At 50.0% G+C, this 24831-nt stretch overlaps 1 protein-coding gene across 1 annotated transcript; it reads right to left on the bottom strand.

Moving 5' to 3' along the window:
• Positions 1-1483: 1483 nt before the first annotated feature.
• fbp1a (fructose-1,6-bisphosphatase 1a) lies at positions 1484-24831 on the bottom strand. The gene is made up of 7 exons (XM_056282060.1): positions 24571-24831; positions 13627-13789; positions 12857-12949; positions 8441-8581; positions 7726-7863; positions 6944-7063; positions 1484-2021 (listed from the first exon to the last, which is right to left on the bottom strand). Exons 1-7 carry the CDS (start codon positions 24738-24740, stop codon positions 1827-1829), a joined length of 1020 nt encoding a protein of 339 aa, XP_056138035.1. The 5' UTR covers positions 24741-24831; the 3' UTR covers positions 1484-1826.

The raw sequence follows: 24831 nt of genomic DNA, 5'->3' as shown, positions 1-24831 counted from the left end.
TGTGTTGTAGTTTGGATATGTGTGTGTTCCTGTAGTTTTGATGTATGTGTTCCTGTAGTTTGGATATGTGTGTGATCTTGTAGTTTGGATATGTGTGTTCCTGTAGTTTGGATATGTGTGTGATCTTGTAGTTTGGATATGTGTGTTGTAGTTTGGATGTGTGTGATCTTGTAGTTTGGATGTGTGTGATCTTGTAGTTTGGATGTGTGTGTTGTAGTTTGGATATGTGTGTGATCCTGTAGTTTGGATGTGTGTGTTCCTGTAGTTTGGATATGTGTGTTCCTGTAGTTTGGATGTGTGTGATCTTGTAGTCTGGATGTGTGTGATCTTGTAGTTTGGATGTGTGTGATCCTGTAGTTTGGATGTGTGTGATCCTGTAGTTTGGATGTGTGTGATGTTGTAGTTTGGATGTGTGTGATCTTGTAGTTTGGCTGTGTGTGATCCTGTAGTTTGGATATGTGTGTGATCTTGTAGTTTGGATGTGTGTGTTCCTGTAGTTTGGATGTGTGTGTGATCTTGTAGTTTGGATGTGTGTGATCTTGTAGTTTGGATGTGTGTGATCTTGTAGTTTGGATGTGTGTGATCTTGTAGTTTGGATATGTGTGTGATCTTGTAGTTTGGATGTGTGTGATCTTGTAGTTTGGATGTGTGTGTGATCTTGTAGTTTGGATGTGTGTGATCTTGTAGTTTGGATGTGTGTGATCTTGTAGTTTGGATGTGTGTGATCTTGTAGTTTGGATGTGTGTGATCTTGTAGTTTGGATATGTGTGTTCCTGTAGTTTGGATATGTGTGTGTTCCTGTAGTTTTGATGTATGTGTTCCTGTAGTTTGGATATGTGTGTGATCTTGTAGTTTGGATGTGTGTGATCTTGTAGTTTGGATATGTGTGTTCCTGTAGTTTGGATGTGTGTGATCTTGTAGTCTGGATGTGTGTGTTCTTGTAGTTTGGATATGTGTGTGTTCTTGTAGTTTGGATGTGTGTGATCTTGTAGTTTGGATATGTGTGTTCTTGTAGTTTGGATGTGTGTGTGATCTTGTAGTTTGGATGTGTGTGTTCTTGTAGTTTGGATATGTGTGATCCTGTAGTTTGGATGTGTGTGTTCTTGTAGTTTGGATATGTGTGATCTTGTAGTCTGGATGTGTGTGTTCTTGTAGTTTGGATATGTGTGTGTTCTTGTAGTTTGGATATGTGTGATCCTGTAGTTTGGATGTGTGTGTTCTTGTAGTTTGGATGTGTGTGTTCCTGTAGTTTGGCTGTGTGTTGTTGTCTTTGTGTTGCAGTGGGCTGGGGGAAACGATATTCCGTTTCATGTCATGTGTGCAGGTGTGTGGAATGAGCCCTGAAGTTATTGCATCTCTGCCTTAAACAATAACGCCACCATCTCTCAGATGCACATGTTTCTGTCCGTGCCCGGCTGACACGCAGTGTATTTTGCAAACCAAACGCTAAATAAGAAAGCAAAACAAAGACACGGTGTTCTTCGGTTCGTTTGGGTTTATTCGGGATCTTCCCAAACAACATCTGTTCACATATTGAAGGCACAAAGGTGTCGTTGCATAGAGAGGTTGCGTTCTGGTCTCCACACATCTGGAATGGCTAGACGTGTGGGCATAGCAAACTGTCTTGGTGGAATCAAGTGGTCATCTTTGGTCATTGTTTGACATATCTTTGGTCTTAAAGACAATGTGTGTGTGTGTGTGTGTGTGTGTGTGTGTGTGGTTTAGCTTATGGGTCACAGTAGTTTTTCCTCATTGTAACGGACGGTGTAAACTTGTGATTTTACATCATGGAATGTGCGTTATAGACTACACAGGTCAGCGTGGTCTCATTTCTTATTGGCGTGCTTCTTGTAAATGGCGAGGAACTCCTGGACGTCGTCTGGCGAGCCCATCACCACGGGAACCCTCTGGTGGATGCTGACGGGCTGGATGTCCAGGATGTTCTGGGAGCCCGTGGTGGCCATGCCTCCAGCCTGCTCCATGATGAAGGCCATGGGGTTGCTTTCGTACAGCAGACGCAGCTATGGAGGAGGAGGAGGAGGAAGAGGACAAGTTCAGTGAATGATGCCCCCCCCCCATGATTCTACACTAGACTTCCGGTGGCGAGAGGAATGGCGTAGACACATTTGCCGCACTCTCCCAGGACTTTACAACCCATAACTGTTTTATAACCCGAACCTTTGTTTAATCTTTTTAGTAAGGGCAGACACCGTCTACAAACGGCCCTATGGCATCCAAACCAAAAGAAGACGGCAAAAAAGACCAACACTCCACCGACGGGAGAGGGATCATTAGCGTGCAGGCCCTCGCTAACTTGCTGGAAGAACACGGCGAGTCTGTATCGTCAGCCCTTTCTACCGAACGTAGGCCGGCATCTGCAGCTCTTGAAACCAGTTTAGATGATTCTGCACTAAGCAACAGGGTCCGGATGACGGGGGCGCCAAGGGGACCTCGGCTCCCCTGAAAAGGACATGCGCTGCCCTGAAAGTCCACTTTGAGAAATTTAGGAGGAGTTCTGAAACATCGTCCATTTTTGTGTCACAAGTTATGGATTTCTGTTTTTCCGTACATTAAGGTTCCTGAAATGAGTAATAGCAAAAATCTGCCAATGTCGTTTCTTCCCTCATCACATTCCACGTTCCGAACATCGGTCTGTGCTGTGTCTGCTGCTGCTGTGGCCGTCCATGTGTAGTCATCATCATCATCATCATCATCATCATCAGTTCTGTAACCTATGGAGGTCGTAGGAGCACAGCTGATGCCTCGGCAAGTCCCTTCCACCGTTCCCTATCCATCGCAGCTCTCCCCGCTTTCGGCTCCACCCCAAGGAAGGTTGGGGAAGGACGCGGCCGTTGTTAACCTGGGCCTGGACCGATCCGGTATGGTGACTGAGTCTGGTTGGGTCGTCATTGTGTTTCAGAAGGGGGAGCACCTGGCGGTCCCTGTCTCCTCTCCAGGTATGGGTGGCCGTTGGGTCGCAGAGTAACTCCTCCGCCCTTTGACAGGTTTTGTTTTTAGTCCTGCCGGGTGTCCACACCCCTCCTGACTACTTTGTTCTAACCCGATTTACTGTTCATATACCGCAAGTAATCTGATGTGGTACACGAGTCGTTAGAAAACAGTGGTTTCACTCGGTACTTCTGAACGGTCTGTGGATGAGTGGTCAGAATGTCAAAACAAGACCCCGGGCCCCTGTGGTGGTTTCTGGTTTCAGGGGAGAATCAGGGAATTACTTGAGCTGTGTGTTTGTGAGGACTGGCCCTCGTCCTGTTTACTGCTGATGTGTTTCGTTATGTGGTTGTGTTCCCTAACTGCGATGCGACTGGTCTGTTCTGTTTTTCCCTCGGCGTCACCAGCTGCGGCCACGGGCTGTGTCGCAAATTGCGGTTCCTCACTCACTCATGGACGACCTGGGAGGGATGTTCAGAACTCCTCGGAATAATAATATTCATTCATCCATTATCCAAACCGCTTATCCTTACTCAGGCTCACGGGGATGTTGGAGCCTATCCCAGCAGTCATTGGGCGGCAGGTGGGGAGACACCCTGGACAGGCCACCAGGCCATCACAGCCCCCCCCCCCCCACACACACACACACACATTCACACCTAATAATAATACTGGGAATAATACTGGGAATAATAATAATACTGGGATAATAATACAGGCCATCACAGGGCCGACATACACACACACACACACACACTCACACCTAATAATAATAATACTGGGAATAATACTGGGAATAATAATAATACTGGGATAATAATACAGGCCGTCACAGGGCCGACATACACACACACACACACACACACACACACACACACACACACACACACACACACACACATTCACACCTAATAATAATAATACTGGGAATAATACTGGAAATAATAATAATACTGGGATAATAATACAGGCCATCACAGGGCCGACATACACACACACACACACAAACACACATTCACACCTAATAATAATAATACTGGGAATAATACTGGGAATAATAATAATACTGGGATAATAATACAGGCCGTCACAGGGCCGACATACACACACACACACACACACACACACACACACACACACACATTCACACCTAATAATAATAATACTGGGAATAATACTGGAAATAATAATAATACTGGGACAATAATAATACTGGGAATAATACTGGAAATAATAATAATACTGGGAATAATACTGGATACTGGAAATAATAATAATACTGGGAATAATACTGGGATAATAATACCGGGAATAATAATCATACTGGGAATAATACTGGAAATAATAATAATACTGGGATAATAATCTGGATGGCGTCGTGCTGGTTATCAGATTGTCTTGCATGATGTAGGACAGTCTAGCCTATCATATAAGCAATGTGTGGCATGTGTGCTATGCACCTGCATCCTGTATCTTGTGTAGTATTGATTGTCACTTTATTTAGGCCTGTGGTGTTTCAGTTGTATTTTTGCAAGGTGTTGAACAAGTGTGATGGCTAATGTATTATGGTGTAGTATAATAGTGATGTTGTATTATGGTGTAGTATCATAGTGATGTTGTATTATCATAGTGATGTTGTATTATGGTGTATTATCATAGTGATGTTGTATTATGGTGTAGTATAGTGACATTGTATTATGGTGTAGTATCATAGTGACATTGTATTATGGTGTATTATAGTGATGGTGTATTATCATAGTGATGTTGTATTATGGTGTAGTATCATAGTGATGTTGTATTATGGTGTAGTATCATAGTGATGTTGTATTATGGTGTAGTATAGTGACATTGTATTATGGTGTAGTATCATAGTGACATTGTATTATGGTGTAGTATCATAGTAACGTTGTATTATGGTGTAGTATCATAGTGACGTTGTATTATGGTGTAGTATCATAGTGACGTTGTATTATGGTGTAGTATCATAGTGATGTTGTATTATGGTGTAGTATCATAGTGACGTTGTATTATGGTGTAGTATAGTGACGTTGTATTATGGTGTGGTATCATAGTGATGTTGTATTATGGTGTAGTATCATAGTGACGTTGTATTATGGTGTAGTATCATAGTGATGTTGTATTATGGTGTAGTATCATAGTGACGTTGTATTATGGTGTAGTATCATAGTGACGTGGTATTATGGTGTGGTATCATAGTGACGTATTATGGTGTGGTATCATAGTGACGTTGTATTATGGTGTGGTATCATAGTGATGTTGTATTATGGTGTAGTATCATAGTGACGTTGTATTATGGTGTAGTATCATAGTGATGTTGTATTATGGTGTGGTATCATAGTGACGTTGTATTATGGTGTGGTATCATAGTGACGTTGCCTCCAGGATGTTTTACTGTGCAGTAGGCGTTTGCATGTTGTGAGTGTGGCTGTTGTCTTGCTAGTCTATGTTCTGTGCAAGACCAACAGTCGAGGGTGCTGGCATGTTCCGATGTTGTCATGTCATGTAAGCTAGGTTTTGTTTTTTTCTGGATTCCCCCCCATTTTCTCCCCAATTGTACCTGGCCAATTACCCCACTCTTCCGAGCCTTCCCGGTCGCTGCTCCACCCCCTCCGCTGATCCAGGGAGGGCTGCAGGATTAGCTGGATTAGCTTCTTTTGTTTCTACCTTTTTGAGTTTTGAGCGTTTTGAGTTTTAATATCTCAGGATTTGACCTCATGTAGTTGTAATTTGGAAATTGCGTTTAAGTGAAATACCCCTTTAGTGCTGCAGGTCAACCTCATGTTTCTGTTAACGTGTTTTTAAAAAAAAAAAATGTATCCCTTTTTCTCCCCAATTGTGTCCGGCCAATTACCCCACTCTTCCAAGCCGTCCCGGTCTCTGCTCCCCCCCCTCTGCTGATCCGGGGAGGGCTGCAGACTACCACATGCCTCCTCCCATACATGTGGAGTCACCAGCCGCTTCTTTTCACCTGACAGTGAGGAGTTTCACCAGGCGGATGTAGCGCGTGGGAGGATCACGCTATTCCCCCCAGTTCCCCTCCCCCCTGAACAGGTGCCCTGACCAACCAGAGGAGGCGCTAGTGCAGCGACCCGGACACATACCCACACTTGGCTTCCCACCCACAGACATGGCCAATTATGTCTGTAGGGATGCCAGACCCAGCCGGAGGTAACATGGGGATTCAAACCGCTGATCCCCGTGTTGGTGGGCAACGGAATAGACCACTACCCCAACCGGACGCCCTACTTACACACTCCTGTCATGAAGATGAGAAAGTTCTGGTGACGTTAGATGTTTAACTCATTTCAATATAATTCCTCTGCCACGGTCAAGTGCTGACTGCTGTGATGCAAGACAACCACAGATGACTAGTCCACACATTTGTTAACACGGAGAAAAAACCCAGACAAACCAAAAAAACATCTGATCTCATGCTGACCCTCACCTGGTACTTCTGCATTCTTAAATTGTGACATTCACACTATTTGCTCAGTTTTGCAAATATTTAAGTAATGAAGGATGTGGACAGTTAAGTAACAGAATTGTGACACTGCCTGCAGTCTGTTCTGGTGTAAACCGGGTTCAAACAGAAGAGTCAGGTCTTCCAATATGTTCCTAAGCTACATCGTGTTAAGAAAATGCAAATATAAACACTACGTACAACTGTATGAGAAAACGCAAACCACAGCGATCCATCCTGCAGCTTTATGTAGCATTGTTGTGCTGTTTCAGTACACAATGCAGCCTATCATCAAACCAAGAAGTCGTTCATAACCTTCACAGATTCCCCATCAGTGGACACAATTTTGGCGGCATTTCGGAGACACGCAGAACATGACACCAAGCAGTCATTCCTCTGTGTCATGGCTGCTGATGGAGTGTTATCCCTACAACACAGTCGGTGTAGAACTCATGATCACTTTCCTTTCCTTTCAAAACAGAAACGAGAGCAAGGCCTGATGTGAATCCTTACCTTTCCTTTGGGGCTTTTAGTGTTGGCTGGATATAAGAAGATACCTCCATATACTAGGGTTCTGTGGACATCTGACACCATGGAACCGACGTACCGGGCATTGTAGGGGGCGCTGCCATCCTAAAAAAACGGTTTAAGGGGCAGTATTAGAGGGGTGCATCATTTCCAAACAGTTTGTCTGCCAAGAACTTGGTAGCACAGAGGGGGGCTGAACTACCGTGTTTGACTTAGAATAATAGAAATTAAAAAATGAATGAAATAAACTGACACTGTTTCAGTTTCGCTACAAAAAGGGAATTGGTAGCATGCTCCTCCATTCATAACTAATTTTTCAAAGTGCATATAAAAGATGTGTATTGGTACAAATGTGAAGCACCACTTTGCTGAGTGGTGCCGTCATTAACAACATTCAATATACTAGGGTTGTGTATTGGCAGGAATCTGGCGATACGATGCGTATCACGATATGGGTTACGATTCAATATATTGTGATACTGTAAGAAAGGTGATATATTGTGATTTCATAGGCCTGTGTTCTTTGTGCTTATGCTACTTCCTGTCTCAGTGTACGTTGTTGGGTTGGAGTGGAAGATAGATTACAACATTGTTGTCTAGCGGTCATGGGGTTACACAACACAACATGTTTGTCACGAACCTTTCCATGTAAACAATTAAAAACTGATACAGTGGTTTTGAGAATCGATACAGTATCACAAAAGATAATGTCGCCATACTCCAGTGTATCGATACTTTCTTACACCCCTACAATATACTGTATGTACCTGAGGGAACTTCTTCTTCTGCAGGTACTCTGTGACCGCTGGGTCAAAGTACATGGAATAGCCCTCATTCACACTGTAGATATTTCCTCGCTTCTTGATCCTCACGTCTCGATCCACCAGGATGAACTCGCCAATCGCCTGATGGTCAGGAAAAAAACCCAATCCAAAATAATAAACGGTGAACACCGTCAATATGTTTGCAACCTGGGAGTCACATGCAGCAGGTTATCTTTGTATTGGTCACACGATGGGTAAGGGCCAGAGATGATGTCAGGTTAGTTTATGGTTTAAAGAGTAAGTAAGCACTCGTTTTTAGCCTCAATTATAGAAAGAATAAAAAAGGGGTGTAGATGTAGAGGACAGTGATGGTGATGTCCATGTGTAAAAGTGCATCTTAGACCCGTTATCATGGGGGCAATCAGTTCTACCATCCTAGATCCACACCAACACGTTTTTACCTCAAAATATACATTAAAAAAAATGTTTACAACCCCTTCAAGTTAGATCTTCCTCCTATTGGTGGAAAAGGATACTACAGCTGCAGAGTGCATTTACACCGAGAAGCTATGTGTAGCAGTAAAACTTAATCTAAAAAAATAAAAAATAAATACTACAGCTTTGTCAATGTGCACTCATCTCAAACCTAGTCATCCTTAAAAACAATTTTAGGTCAAAGTGCATTCTGTCTGATGTGGAATATAAAGGCAGGACTCACCGGGTCGAGCATGAAGCAGTTGACTCCCTGGCCAGTGGAGAGAACCATCATGGTGGCGCTGCCATAAAGAGAATAACCAGCTGCTACCAGGTCTCTACCAGGCTGCAGGGCATCTTTCTCAGTAGGCTCACCCTCTGAGGTCTGAGAGGAACAAAAAAGGGTGAAGTGATATTTATTTTAGGACAGGTAATCATATCTACATTGTGTTTGTGACATCCTTGCCGTTTCTCATTTGAGCAATTCAGAGAAATGTGAAGTAATTCAAAGTCTCACTTATGTGGAACTACAGTACATGGAGTTCCTTGTTAATCTATCACAGCTTTAGGACTCTGATCACTGTCTGGCTCATCTTCTCCCAACCTACAGGCAGAAACTAAACTCTGCAAAGCCTGTGGTTAAAACTGTGAGGAGATGGACCAATGAGTCAAAACTGGAGCTCCACGCCTGCCTTGACCGCACTGATTGCAAAGTTTTTGAGGCTGCATCTACAGACCTGGACAAACTTACTGACACTGTGACATCTTACATTAGTTTTGTGAGGACGTGTGTGCCCACCAAAACTTTCTGCACCTTCAACAGCAAGCCCTGGTTCACAGCAAAAGTCAGGCAGCTTCATCAGGCAAAGGAGGAGGCCTACAGGAGTGGAGATAGGATCCTGTACAACCAAGTCAGAAACACACTGACAAAAGAGATCGGAGTAGCCAAAAGGGGGGACACCGAAAATCTGAAAAACCGGTTTTCAGTTAACGATCCTGCGTCTGTGTGGAGAGGCCTGCAGGACATCACCAACTACAGGAAACCCTCCCCCCACTTTAGAGAACCTTCAACTAGCTGATGACTTGAATGCGTTTACTGCTGCTTTGATCAGCCCACTTTTCACACCCCTCACCTGCTCCAACTCAGACATCACACAACCAATTGCAACCCCTGCCATCACCCCTCCTCTCCCCCCTGACTCCCCACCGGCACTGATGGTCTGTGAAGAGGATGTGTGTCAGCTCTTCCAGCGACAGATGATCAGGAAGGCAACAGGCCCAGATGGCATGTCACCCTCCTGTCTCAAAGTCTACACAGACCAGCTGGCCCCCATCTTCACACAGATCTTAAATAGATCAATGGAGCTTTGCAAAGTCCCCTCCTGCTTCAAATGCTCCACTATAATCTCGGTCCCCAAGAAACCCTCCATCACTGGGCTGAACGACTATAGGCCCATCGCCCTGATGTCTGTGGTCATGAGGTCATTCAAGAGACTGGCATTGAATCACCTGAACAACATCACAGGTGCCGTGCTGGGCCCACTGCAGTTTGCCTACCAGGCAAACAGGTCAGTCAGTGCATGATGCAGTTAACATGGGACTGTACTACATCCTGCAACACCTCAACTCCCAAGGATGTATGCAAGGATCCTGTTCGTGGACTTCAGCTTGGTGTTCAACACCATCATCCCAGAAGTACCACTCACCAAACTCACCCAGCTCACTGTGCCCACCCCCACCTGTCAGTGGATAACAAATTTCCTGACAGACAGGAGGCAGGAGGTGAGGCCGGGCAAAATCCCATCCAGCACCCGGACAAACAGCACTGGTGCTCCCAGGGATGTATGCTCTCCCCTCTGCTCTCCTCCCTCTACACAAATGACTGCACCTAAGGTGACCCATCCTGAAGTTTGCAGATGACACAACGATCATCGGCCTCATCCAGGACAGTGACGAGTCTCTGTAAAGACGGGAGGTGGAACAGCTGGCCCTCTGGTGCAGCCATAACAACCTGGAGCTTAACATGCTCAGAACTGTGGAGATGACAGTGGACTTCAGAAGGAGCCCCCCAACACTGCTCCCCCTCACTATACTAACAGCACAGTGTCTGCTGTGGAAACCTTCTGGTTTCTGGGCTCCACAATCTCCCAGGGCCTAAAGTGGGCATACAACACATTCACAATCACCAAAAGGCCCAGCAGAGGATGTACTTTCTTCGCCAGCTCAGGAAGTTCAACCTGCCTCAGGAACTGCTGATTCAGTTCTACTCTGCAATAATCCAGTTTGTCCTCTGCACATCCATCACTGTCTGGTTTGGATCAGCCACCAAACAGGACAGGGACCGACTACAACGGACAGTCAGGACTGCAGAGAAGATCACTGGTGCCAACCTGCCCTCCATTAAGGACTTATACACCTCCAGAGTCAGGAAACGGGCAGGCAACATCACTGCAGACCCATCACACCCTGATCACAACCTGTTCCATCTCATCCCCTCTGGTAGGCGCTACAGAGCACTGTACCCCAGAACAAAGAGACACAAGAACAGTTTCTTTCCACAGGCCATCACTCTGATAAACACTTAAGAGTTATACAGTGTCAGAAACAATCCCTGTACAATATACCTGTAGCCTGAACATCCACTATACCTACAAATACTAAATTATATATCCTGTAGTTTAAACACCCTTTTAACTTATCATCGTTGTCAAACACAAATCTAAGCATACTGTATATACTGTGTATTGTATACATGCATATTCTGTCATGTCCACCTACCTCATGTATGTATATAAAGTAACCTGAAAATATTTATTCCAGCATCTTTGCACTCTGCACCATTGTCTTCCTGTAATAATGTATTTTTATGATATACTTTTTATTATATGCATCTATATATGTGTACATAGTAGTTAGATGTTAACGTTTACCTTGTTGTCTTTGTTTTAGCTGTATGTCTATTCTGTGTAAGTACATGGACAGCAATGGAGGAACCAGAGTCAAATTCCTTCTTTGTGTAGGCCTACACATACTTGTCCAAATAAACTGACTTTATTCTGATACTGACAAACTGATTTAAAACAAGTCCGGAAACCTGGGAAGAAATTCACATGTGCAAAGATTCACCCTTTTAAAACCAAGATTTCAAAACTATTATTTTAAGTGACACACAGTGATTTTAATTGAGAACACATTTTATAATATTTGGAACTGTCTAGGGCGGCACGGCGGCGCAGTGGTTAGCGCGGTCGCCTCACAGCAAGAAGATCCTGGGTTCGAGCCCCAGGGTAGGCCAACCTTGGGGGTCATCCTCTGTGTGGGGTTTGCATGTTCGCCCCGTGTCTGTGTGGGTTTCCTCCGGGTGCTCCGGTTTCCTCCCACAGTCCAAAGACATGTAGGTCAGGTGAATCAGCCATACTAACTTGTCCCTGTGGATGTGTGTGTGTGTGTGTGTGTCTGTGTGTGTATGTCAGTCCTGTGGCGTGTCCAGGGTGTCTCCCCGCCTGCCACCCAATGACTGCTGGGATAGGCTCCAGCATCCCCACAGTTCGGATAATGGATGGATGGATGGAACTGTCTACATCCTGACAGCTATCAAGTAAGTAGATGCACTGAGAAATAAATCCGGTCTCTGTGGCCCTAGACGCCGTAATTAAACAGAGAGAACACTTTCTCTGTACCCGCCCCTTATCAGGAGAGCCATCAGGAGAGTTCTCTGCAAGCTGGTGTCTCCCATTGCTCCCTACTTGCTGTCAATCAGTTTGTGTAGTCACAAGGCTGTTAAGCAGAAGAGGGGGCGGATTCTTTTGCAGTAGGTTTTCAAAATATAGCTAGCCCCTTACTAACTTCCCCCCAGGATCACTTCACCCCTACTTGAACTTCAGTCCATCTTTTTTTTCAGACAGTCATTCACAAGCGTTCAAAACTGGAGATCAGACTTAGCAAGTGAAAGTTGCAGTGAAAGTTCTGTAACTGTGCGAATGTATTGGATAATCCCTGTCAAATGGCTGTTGTAGAATTGCATACTTTTATTTCGCGGAGGGCAACACTTTTGTATGAATGGGGAATTTAAAATACACGCACGAATTCATGCTTGCAAAGATTCAAAACCAAGTTCTTCCCTTCTAAAATGTGTATTTTTTGTCCCAACACATGCATATTGTGGCGTAAGAGCTCCATACTTTTAAATCTTAAAAGTGATCCATGATAACTGACCCCCCCCCCCCCCCAATTGTGTCCGGCCAATTACCCCACTCTTCCGAGCCGTCCCGGTCTCTGCTCCACCCCCTCTGCTGATCCGGGGAGGGCTGCAGACTACCACATGCCTCCTCCCATACATGTGGAGTCACCAGCCGCTTCTTTTCACCTGACAGTGAGGAGTTTCACCAGGGAGATGTAAATAAAGACTTGGAGGGAGGTTTCTCATTCAGGGCCTGACCACACGAGCCTCATCAACTCAATGTAGTGTCATCTGGACACACCTCATCCTCATTACGGCTCGTTTTTATTATCTAGTACTGCACTTGGTCACTACATAAGGTGATACTGAGATACAAAGGTTATTCTGTTATACTGGGGGACAAACAGACATGTCGCTCTCCCTTTACTAAAAAAACAGTTCATAACAGAAATGGCATGAAAACAAAAATACTGGCGTTACCTTTTTGTAGATGGCGAAGATGGAGCCGATGGAAACGAGGCAGTCGATGTTGGATGACCCGTCCAGAGGATCGAAGCACACAATGTATTTACCCTGGAAAAGAAAATAACACACGTTTGGCAAGTCAAAACAGATCCCAGAAAACTGGATTACGTTGTCTCTGTGGTTGATGATAGCCATTTAACAGAGGCGATGCAAAATGCATTCAGTATTTACATGACTAGAGGGCAACCCTTCAGCCATAATGGAATAAAGATCTGGATTCTTGAAGAAAAGGTCAAAGTTCACCACGGACGTCACAGGACCTTGTTGGAGAGCAGCGATCCATTCCCCATCAAAGAGGTCCAGCGAGACCTGGGGATCCTCGGTACTTATCAACTACTACTACTACTACTTTCGGCTGCTCCCGTTAGGGGGCGCCACAGCAGATCATCCATTTCCATCTCTTCCTGTCCTCTGCATCTTCCTCTGCCACACCAGCCACCTGCATGTCCTCCCTCACCACATCCATAAACCTCCTCTTTGGCCTTCCTCTTCTCCTCTTCCCTGGCAGCTCCATATTCAGCATCCTTCTCCCAATATACTCAGCATCTCTCCTCCACACATGTCCAAACCATCTCCATCTTGTCTCTCTTGCTTTGTCTCCAAACCGTCCAACCTGAACTGTCCCTGTAATATACTCGTTCCCAATCCTGTCCGTCTTCATCACTCCCAATCCTCGGTACTTATATAAACCGGAAATTAAATAAATGGCGTTCCACCCCACTTACCCTTGTGTCCGGCTCTATAATGATGGCATCTTCATCTTCTTCAGATACCAAGATACAGGAGGTGAAGGACGACTTGATCATGTTGATGACCAAGTCATTGGACAGGATGTCCAGCTTCTTCACCTGGTCACCCGTCACATTGGTGCTGCCAGCGATGCCATAACTGAGAAGACAAAAGGGAAACCACAGTTATCGGTGGAGAACGCTGAGGCGACAGATGGTTTTCTTGTTGGGCAGTTGTAACCGAGACACGGACGTCCAATACTCGGCAAGTTTTCCTAATCTGTTTTGGACAGAGTTCAAGCACTTTATCATCTGTGACTTTTAATGGCTTTTCCATGACTCCTCCATAACTTTTAGATTGATTTCCATGAGCGAAACAAACTTTTATTAGAGATGCCACAGAAAAGGTGCCTTTTAACACTTGGTGGTGGAACTTCAGTTTGAACTTCAAATACTGCAAACACATTTTTAAACTTACTGACTTTTCCAGATTTTTCGTGGCTGTATAAACCTGTTTGGGTCTTTTAAATCTGTCTGAAGAGAAACCTCCGTCTGTTGTGCTGTAACAGTAATAAGTTTGTGATGTGTGTGTGTGTGTGGGGGGGGGGTCATGGCACCGGAAGATCTCGCTTGTCAGGAGGAAACTTTGGGGCGTGCGGCCTCAGACCTGTCCTCCTCCCGTTCGCATAGGAGACAGCTGTTGTGTTCGGTCAGATGTCTAGTTGTCGTGGTTTAGCGCCACCTTGCTTGCTGGTTAACATACCGACAGACACATGCACATACAGAACAGGTAGAATGTGTCTTTCTGCTTGTTCTGGTTTTTTGGGGTCCCCTCCAACATTTTTTCACCCCTCAGAGTTCATCAAGGATTAAGTGGGCTCAGTAGAAATCATATTTACAGCCGACCGTTAGTCCTTCGACTACCTTAATCAAACTGCGTAAGGGTGCAGTGGGACGACGGGACGGTGCAGACACAGAGAGAAGGAGTCAGACTTCAGCCTGATGTGTCGTCTTTACTCCTTGTTCTACGTATTTATTGTAACAGTAAGTCAAGTGTGTAGTAGGCCTGCTGTCTGTGTTTTAATGTACCGCAGCCTGTTTGTAGTGCGTGTGTTTTTCGTACTTGCCCAGGGACTACGGATAAGATTTGCCATGCTGGCCAAACTGCCACATTTACATGAATGTTCATCAGTTGCACACGGTCCCTGTGCAGCCGACCTGGACAACGTGGAGCTACCGGAGTCAGAGGGAGGTTTTCCACCACATGTCCACCTGCAGCACAGCCGAGGGACAGCTAAACCCGAGCAGGACACTCTTCCCTGGACAACGTGGAGTTACCGGAGTCAGAGGGGGGTTTTCCACCACATGTCCACCTGCAGGACAGCCGAGGGAGAACTAAACCCGAGCGGGACACTCTTCCCTGGACAACATGGAGTTACCAGAGTCAGAGGGGGGTTTTCCACCACATGTCCACCTGCAGGACAGCCGAGGGACAGCTAAACCCGAGCAGGACACTCTTCCCTGGACAACGTGGAGTTACCGGAGTCAGAGGGGGGTTTTCCACCACATGTCCACCTGCAGGACAGCCGAGGGGGAGCTAAACCCGAGCAGGACACTCTTCCCTGGACAACGTGGAGTTACCGGAGTCAGAGGGGGGTTTTCCACCGCATGTCCACCTGCAGGACAGCCGAGGGAGAGCTAAACCCGAGCAGGACACTCTTCCCTGGACAACGTGGAGTTACCGGAGTCAGAGGGGGGTTTTCCACCACATGTCCACCTGCAGGACAGCCGAGGGAGAGCTAAACCCGAGCAGGACACTCTTCCCTGGACAAAGTGGAGTTACCGGAGTCAGAGGGGGGTTTTCCACCACATGTCCACCTGCAGGACAGCCGAGGCAGAGCTAAACCTGGGCAGGACACTCTTCCCGGGACAATGTGGAGTTACCGGAGTCAGAGGGGGGTTTTCCACTACATGTCCATCTGCAGGACAGCCGAGGCAGAGCTAAACCCGAGCAGGACACTCTTCCCTGGACAACGTGGAGTTACCGGAGTCAGAGGAGGGTTTTCCACCACATGTCCACCTGCAGGACAGCCGAGGCAGAGCTAAACCCGAGCAGGACACTCTTCCCTGGACAACGTGGAGTTACCGGAGTCAGAGGTGGGTTTTCCACCACATGTCCACCTGCAGGACAGCCGAGGGAGAGCTAAACCCGAGCAGGACACTCTTCCCTGGACAACGTGGAGTTACCGGAGTCAGAGGAGGGTTTTCCACCACATGCCCACCTGCAGGACAGCCGAGGCAGAGCTAAACCCGAGCAGGACACTCTTCCCTGGACAACATCGAGTTACCGGAGTCAGAGGGGGGTTTTCCACCACATGTCCACCTGCAGGACAGCCGAGGGAGAGCTAAACCCGAGCAGGACGCTCTTCCCTGAACAAAGTGGAGTTACCAGAGTCAGAGGGGGGTTTTCCACTACATGTCCACCTGCAGGACAGCCGAGGGACAGCTAAACCCGAGCAGGACACTCTTCCCTGGACAACGTGGAGTTACCGGAGTCAGAGGGGGGTTTTCCACCACATGTCCACCTGCAGGACAGCCGAGGGAGAGCTAAACCCGAGCAGGACACTCTTCCCTGGACAAAGTGGAGTTACCGGAGTCAGAGGGGGGTTTTCCACCACATGTCCACCTGCAGGACAGCCGAGGCAGAGCTAAACCTGGGCAGGACACTCTTCCCTGGACAATGTGGAGTTACCGGAGTCAGAGGGGGGTTTTCCGCCACATGTCCATCTGCAGGACAGCCGAGGCAGAGCTAAACCCGAGCAGGACACTCTTCCCTGGACAACGTGGAGTTACCGGAGTCAGAGGAGGGTTTTCCACCACATGTCCACCTGCAGGACAGCCGAGGCAGAGCTAAACCCGAGCAGGACACTCTTCCCTGGACAACGTGGAGTTACCGGAGTCAGAGGTGGGTTTTCCACCACATGTCCACCTGCAGGACAGCCGAGGGAGAGCTAAACCCGAGCAGGACACTCTTCCCTGGACAACGTGGAGTTACCGGAGTCAGAGGAGGGTTTTCCACCACATGTCCACCTGCAGGACAGCCGAGGGACAGCTAAACCCGAGCAGGACACTCTTCCCTGGACAACGTGGAGTTACCGGAGTCAGAGGGGGGTTTTCCACCACATGTCCACCTGCAGGACAGCCGAGGCAGAGCTAAACCCGAGCAGGACACTCTTCCCTGGACAACATCGAGTTACCGGAGTCAGAGGGGGGTTTTCCACCACATGTCCACCTGCAGGACAGCCGAGGCAGAGCTAAACCCGAGCAGGACACTCTTCCCTGGACAACATCGAGTTACCGGAGTCAGAGGGGGGTTTTCCACCACATGTCCACCTGCAGGACAGCCGAGGCAGAGCTAAACCTGGGCAGGACACTCTTCCCTGGACAATGTGGAGTTACCGGAGTCAGAGGGGGGTTTTCCACTACATGTCCATCTGCAGGACAGCCGAGGCAGAGCTAAACCCGAGCAGGACACTCTTCCCTGGACAACGTGGAGTTACCGGAGTCAGAGGAGGGTTTTCCACCACATGTCCACCTGCAGGACAGCCGAGGCAGAGCTAAACCCGAGCAGGACACTCTTCCCTGGACAACGTGGAGTTACCGGAGTCAGAGGTGGGTTTTCCACCACATGTCCACCTGCAGGACAGCCGAGGGAGAGCTAAACCCGAGCAGGACACTCTTCCCTGGACAACGTGGAGTTACCGGAGTCAGAGGAGGGTTTTCCACCACATGCCCACCTGCAGGACAGCCGAGGCAGAGCTAAACCCGAGCAGGACACTCTTCCCTGGACAACATCGAGTTACCGGAGTCAGAGGGGGGTTTTCCACCACATGTCCACCTGCAGGACAGCCGAGGGAGAGCTAAACCCGAGCAGGACGCTCTTCCCTGAACAAAGTGGAGTTACCAGAGTCAGAGGGGGGTTTTCCACTACATGTCCACCTGCAGGACAGCCGAGGGACAGCTAAACCCGAGCAGGACACTCTTCCCTGGACAACGTGGAGTTACCGGAGTCAGAGGGGGGTTTTCCACCACATGTCCACCTGCAGGACAGCCGAGGGAGAGCTAAACCCGAGCAGGACACTCTTCCCTGGACAAAGTGGAGTTACCGGAGTCAGAGGGGGGTTTTCCACCACATGTCCACCTGCAGGACAGCCGAGGCAGAGCTAAACCTGGGCAGGACACTCTTCCCTGGACAATGTGGAGTTACCGGAGTCAGAGGGGGGTTTTCCGCTACATGTCCATCTGCAGGACAGCCGAGGCAGAGCTAAACCCGAGCAGGACACTCTTCCCTGGACAAAGTGGAGTTACCGGAGTCAGAGGGGGGTTTTCCACCACATGTCCACCTGCAGGACAGCCGAGGCAGAGCTAAACCTGGGCAGGACACTCTTCCCTGGACAATGTGGAGTTACCGGAGTCAGAGGGGGGTTTTCCGCCACATGTCCATCTGCAGGACAGCCGAGGCAGAGCTAAACCCGAGCAGGACACTCTTCCCTGGACAACGTGGAGTTACCGGAGTCAGAGGAGGGTTTTCCACCACATGTCCACCTGCAGGACAGCCGAGGCAGAGCTAAACCCGAGCAGGACACTCTTCCCTGGACAACGTGGAGTTACCGGAGTCAGAGGTGGGTTTTCCACCACATGTCCACCTGCAGGACAGCCGAGGGAGAGCTAAACCCGAGCAGGACACTCTTCCCTGGACAACGTGGAGTTACCGGAGTCAGAGGAGGGTTTTCCACCACATGTCCACCTGCAGGACAGCCGAGGGACAGCTAAACCCGAGCAGGACACTCTTCCCTGGACAACGTGGAGTTACCGGAGTCAGAGGGGGGTTTTCCACCACATGTCCACCTGCAGGACAGCCGAGGCAGAGCTAAACCCGAGCAGGACACTCTTCCCTGGACAACATCGAGTTACCGGAGTCAGAGGGGGGTTTTCCACCACATGTCCACCTGCAGGACAGCCGAGGCAGAGCTAAACCTGGGCAGGACACTCTTCCCTGGACAATGTGGAGTTACCGGAGTCAGAGGGGGGTTTTCCGCTACATGTCCATCTGCAGGACAGCCGAGGCAGAGCTAAACCCGAGCAGGACACTCTTCCCTGGACAACGTGGAGTTACCGGAGTCAGAGGTGGGTTTTCCACCACATGTCCACCTGCAGGACAGCCGAGGGAGAGCTAAACCCGAGCAGGACACTCTTCCCTGGACAACGTGGAGTTACCGGAGTCAGAGGAGGGTTTTCCACCACATGTCCACCTGCAGGACAGCCGAGGGACAGCTAAACCCGAGCAGGACACTCTTCCCTGGACAACGTGGAGTTACCGGAGTCAGAGGGGGGTTTTCCACCACATGTCCACCTGCAGGACAGCCGAGGCAGAGCTAAACCCGAGCAGGACACTCTTCCCTGGACAAAGTGGAGTTACCGGAGTCAGAGGGGGGTTTTCCACCACATGTCCACCTGCAGGACAGCCGAGGCAGAGCTAAACCTGGGCAGGACACTCTTCCCTGGACAATGTGGAGTTACCGGAGTCAGAGGGGGGTTTTCCGCTACATGTCCATCTGCAGGACAGCCGAGGCAGAGCTAAACCCGAGCAGGACACTCTTCCCTGGACAACGTGGAGTTACCGGAGTCAGAGGAGGGTTTTCCACCACATGTCCACCTGCAGGACAGCCGAGGCAGAGCTAAACCCGAGCAGGACACTCGTCCCTGGACAACATGGAGCTTCCCTGGACAACGTGGAGTTACCGGAGTCAGAGGTGGGTTTTCCACCACATGTCCACCTGCAGGACAGCCGAGGGAGAGCTAAACCCGAGCAGGACACTCTTCCCTGGACAACGTGGAGTTACCGGAGTCAGAGGAGGGTTTTCCACCACATGTCCACCTGCAGGACAGCCGAGGGACAGCTAAACCCGAGCAGGACACTCTTCCCTGGACAACGTGGAGTTACCGGAGTCAGAGGGGGGTTTTCCACCACATGTCCACCTGCAGGACAGCCGAGGCAGAGCTAAACCCGAGCAGGACACTCTTCCCTGGACAACATCGAGTTACCGGAGTCAGAGGGGGGTTTTCCACCACATGTCCACCTGCAGGACAGCCGAGGGAGAGCTAAACCCGAGCAGGACGCTCTTCCCTGAACAAAGTGGAGTTACCAGAGTCAGAGGGGGGTTTTCCACTACATGTCCACCTGCAGGACAGCCGAGGCAGAACTAAACCCGAGCAGGACACTCTTCCCTGGACAACGTGGAGTTACCGGAGTCAGAGGGGGGTTTTCCACCACATGTCCACCTGCAGGACAGCCGAGGGGGAGCTAAACCCGAGCGGGACACTCTTCCCTGGACAACGTGGAGTTACCGGAGTCAGAGGGAGGTTTTCCACCACATGTCCACCTGCAGGACAGCCGAGGGGGAGCTAAACCCGAGCGGGACACTCTTCCCTGGACAACGTGGAGTTACCGGAGTCAGAGGGGGGTTTTCCACCACATGTCCACCTGCAGGACAGCCGAGGCAGAGCTAAACCCGAGCAGGACACTCTTCCCTGGACAACGTGGAGTTACCGGAGTCAGAGGTGGGTTTTCCACCACATGTCCACCTGCAGGACAGCCGAGGGAGAGCTAAACCCGAGCAGGACACTCTTCCCTGGACAACGTGGAGTTACCGGAGTCAGAGGAGGGTTTTCCACCACATGTCCACCTGCAGGACAGCCGAGGGACAGCTAAACCCGAGCAGGACACTCTTCCCTGGACAACGTGGAGTTACCGGAGTCAGAGGGGGGTTTTCCACCACATGTCCACCTGCAGGACAGCCGAGGCAGAGCTAAACCCGAGCAGGACACTCTTCCCTGGACAACATCGAGTTACCGGAGTCAGAGGGGGGTTTTCCACCACATGTCCACCTGCAGGACAGCCGAGGCAGAGCTAAACCTGGGCAGGACACTCTTCCCTGGACAATGTGGAGTTACCGGAGTCAGAGGGGGGTTTTCCGCTACATGTCCATCTGCAGGACAGCCGAGGCAGAGCTAAACCCGAGCAGGACACTCTTCCCTGGACAACGTGGAGTTACCGGAGTCAGAGGTGGGTTTTCCACCACATGTCCACCTGCAGGACAGCCGAGGGAGAGCTAAACCCGAGCAGGACACTCTTCCCTGGACAACGTGGAGTTACCGGAGTCAGAGGAGGGTTTTCCACCACATGTCCACCTGCAGGACAGCCGAGGGACAGCTAAACCCGAGCAGGACACTCTTCCCTGGACAACGTGGAGTTACCGGAGTCAGAGGGGGGTTTTCCACCACATGTCCACCTGCAGGACAGCCGAGGCAGAGCTAAACCCGAGCAGGACACTCTTCCCTGGACAAAGTGGAGTTACCGGAGTCAGAGGGGGGTTTTCCACCACATGTCCACCTGCAGGACAGCCGAGGCAGAGCTAAACCTGGGCAGGACACTCTTCCCTGGACAATGTGGAGTTACCGGAGTCAGAGGGGGGTTTTCCGCTACATGTCCATCTGCAGGACAGCCGAGGCAGAGCTAAACCCGAGCAGGACACTCTTCCCTGGACAACGTGGAGTTACCGGAGTCAGAGGAGGGTTTTCCACCACATGTCCACCTGCAGGACAGCCGAGGCAGAGCTAAACCCGAGCAGGACACTCGTCCCTGGACAACATGGAGCTTCCCTGGACAACGTGGAGTTACCGGAGTCAGAGGTGGGTTTTCCACCACATGTCCACCTGCAGGACAGCCGAGGGAGAGCTAAACCCGAGCAGGACACTCTTCCCTGGACAACGTGGAGTTACCGGAGTCAGAGGAGGGTTTTCCACCACATGTCCACCTGCAGGACAGCCGAGGGACAGCTAAACCCGAGCAGGACACTCTTCCCTGGACAACGTGGAGTTACCGGAGTCAGAGGGGGGTTTTCCACCACATGTCCACCTGCAGGACAGCCGAGGCAGAGCTAAACCCGAGCAGGACACTCTTCCCTGGACAACATCGAGTTACCGGAGTCAGAGGGGGGTTTTCCACCACATGTCCACCTGCAGGACAGCCGAGGGAGAGCTAAACCCGAGCAGGACGCTCTTCCCTGAACAAAGTGGAGTTACCAGAGTCAGAGGGGGGTTTTCCACTACATGTCCACCTGCAGGACAGCCGAGGCAGAACTAAACCCGAGCAGGACACTCTTCCCTGGACAACGTGGAGTTACCGGAGTCAGAGGGGGGTTTTCCACCACATGTCCACCTGCAGGACAGCCGAGGGGGAGCTAAACCCGAGCGGGACACTCTTCCCTGGACAACGTGGAGTTACCGGAGTCAGAGGGAGGTTTTCCACCACATGTCCACCTGCAGGACAGCCGAGGGGGAGCTAAACCCGAGCGGGACACTCTTCCCTGGACAACGTGGAGTTACCGGAGTCAGAGGGGGGTTTTCCACCACATGTCCACCTGCAGGACAGCCGAGGCAGAGCTAAACCCGAGCAGGACACTCGTCCCTGGACAACATGGAGTTACCAGAGTCAGAGGGGGGTTTTCCACCACATGTCCACCTGCAGGACAGCCGAGGCAGAACTAAACCCGAGCAGGACACTCTTCCCTGGACAACGTGGAGTTACCGGAGTCAGAGGGGGGTTTTCCACCACATGTCCACCTGCAGGACAGCCGAGGCAGCGCTAAACCCGAGCAGGACACTCTTCCCTGGACGACGTGGAGTTACCGGAGTCAGAGGGGGGTTTTCCACCACATGTCCACCTGCAGGACAGCCGAGGGAGAGCTAAACCCGAGCAGGACACTCTTCCCTGGATTGATATAGGACATGTAGACCCTTAAGCCTGTCTGGCTGGTGGGGGGGGGGGGTGTGTGGAATCAAACAGAACGCCAGGTCAGAATGATAAAGTCATTCCTCACCTTGCACATGAGGGAGGGCAGTCTATGCTGCGTCCAAGTCGCCTTGGAAGTTGGAACTTCCAACGTTACGCTCTCGTTTCTACCCGGGAAAAAGCCAAACGTGCTGGCAGGAAACCAGCATGTGGAGGAACATAGTGAATATACGGCAGCAAACACATCGTGCTAAAATATTAAAAGACAAGTGGACGGCGGGGGGGGGGGCGTCCGGGTAGTGTAGCGGTCTATGCCATTGCCTACCAACATGGGGATCGCTGGTTCAAATCCCCGTGTTACCTCCGGCTTGGTCGGGCGTCCCCACAGACACAATTGGCCGTGTCTGCGGGTGGGAAGCCGGATGTGGGTATGTGTCCTGGTCGCTGCACTAGCGCCTCCTCTGGTCGGTCGGGGCGCCTGTTCGGGGGGAATAGCGTGATCCTCCCACGCGCTACGTCCCCCTGGTGAAACTCCTCACTGTCAGGTGAAAAGAAGCGGCTGGTGACTCCACATGTATGGGAGGAGGCATGTGGTAGTCTGCAGCTCTCCCCGGATCAGCAGAGGGGGTGGAGCAGAGACCGGGACGGCTCGGAAGAGCGGGGTAATTGGCCGGATACAGTTGGGGGAGAAAAAAGGGGGGGGGTCATCCATCCATTATCCAAGCCGCCTATCCTGCTCTCAGGGGGAGATGGGGGGGAGATGGGAGGGGGGGGGCAAGCGACACATATTATATGGAGCATAATTAAAAACCACACGTACGACGCAGACAGTCTCCAGAAGTAGGACGTTAACACACATTCATGTCGCAAACCCACACTGCTGCTATAACCCCTCTGTCTTGCCGTGACGTCACCGGCGCGCAGGCGGCGCTGCAGCCACACCTGAACGTCCCGGCTGTGATGCGCCACAGGAAACCCGTCCGACCGCTTCCCTGTTGTACAAGTCGGAGCTATTGTTGTATTCACGCTTCCGCGTTGTGAGACGTCACGTCCGCCTCAGCCTCACGCGTCACTGCTGTTACGGAAGTCAGCAGGTCACCGCCTGTTGGTGTGCAACGTTAAGTGCATCTGATTTGAACCCTGGAGACTTAAAACGGGCGGCTTTGGAAGGACCCTTGTCCCTACACATTTCTTTTGTGTTGTTTTGTGTTGTCTTGTGTTGTTTTGTGTTGTTTTGCGTTGTCTTGTGTTGTCTTGTGTTGTTTTGTGTTGTTTTGCGTTGTCTTGTGTTGTCTTGTGTTGTCTTGTGTTGTCTTGTGTTGTTTTGCGTTGTTTTGCGTTGTCTTGCGTTGTTTTGCGTTGTCTTGCGTTGTCTTGCGTTGTTTTGTGTTGTCTTGTGTTGTTTTGTGTTGTCTTGTGTTGTTTTGTGTTGTCTTGTGTTGTCTTGTGTTGTCTTGTGTTGTTTTGTGTTGTCTTGTCTTGTGTTGTTTTGTGTTGTCTTGTCTTGTGTTGTTTTGTGTTGTTTTGTGTTGTTTTGTGTTGTCTTGTGTTGTTTTGTGTTGTCTTGTGTTGTTTTGTGTTGTCTTGTCTTGTGTTGTCTTGTGTTGTCTTGTGTTGTCTTGTGTTGTTTTGTGTTGTCTTGTGTTGTCTTGTGTTGTCTTGTGTGTCCCCCTCTGCTCTGTGTGACAGCTGCTCGTTGTAAATCAAAGTTTTTGGGGAAAACTCTTAGAAAACGTTGTGGGGGTGGGAAGAGTAGTCCGGAGTCCGGTGGGAAGAGTAGTCCGGAGTCCGGTGGGAAGAGTAGTCCGGAGTCCGGGGCTACAGTGAGAGACTAGAACCCTGACGCGCGAGCCTCCGGAGACCTGATCAATACTCGCTGCAGCGGCCGGCGGGCGCGAGCTGATCCGGAGGCAACTGACGCAAGTTCGAGATTTACACGCCCGAGACCTCATGTGCACGCTGCGCCACCGCAGACGGATGGGAGCGTTCGTTACCGACGCGCACGCACGCACACACGCACGCACACACACACGCACACACAGAGAGAGAGAGAGAACAAATAAACGTGCGGAGCTGGCGGGACTTACAGATGGGCGATGCCCGCCTTGCGCACGGCGGTGGAGATAGCCTTGACGGCCGTGCACAGGGAGTTGATCAGGGTCGTCAGCTCCCCGGTCCCCTTGGCTCTCCTGCCCTCCTCCAAAACGAACCGGGTCAGAGTCACCACGTTGGTGTCGAACGATCCTCGGTCCGACATGCTGACGAGATAGGTGGCTTCAGATCCAGCAGCGTGTGCGGAGGAAGGAGGGAGGAGGACGGGCTCTTAAATATCCTCCCAACACGGAACT

Source organism: Lampris incognitus, chromosome 1 (genome assembly GCF_029633865.1).
Source record: "Lampris incognitus isolate fLamInc1 chromosome 1, fLamInc1.hap2, whole genome shotgun sequence".
NCBI classification, from domain to species: domain Eukaryota; kingdom Metazoa; phylum Chordata; class Actinopteri; order Lampriformes; family Lampridae; genus Lampris; species Lampris incognitus.
Note: the sequence above shows the minus strand (reverse complement) of the source record. Positions and strands in the feature narration are given on the sequence as shown.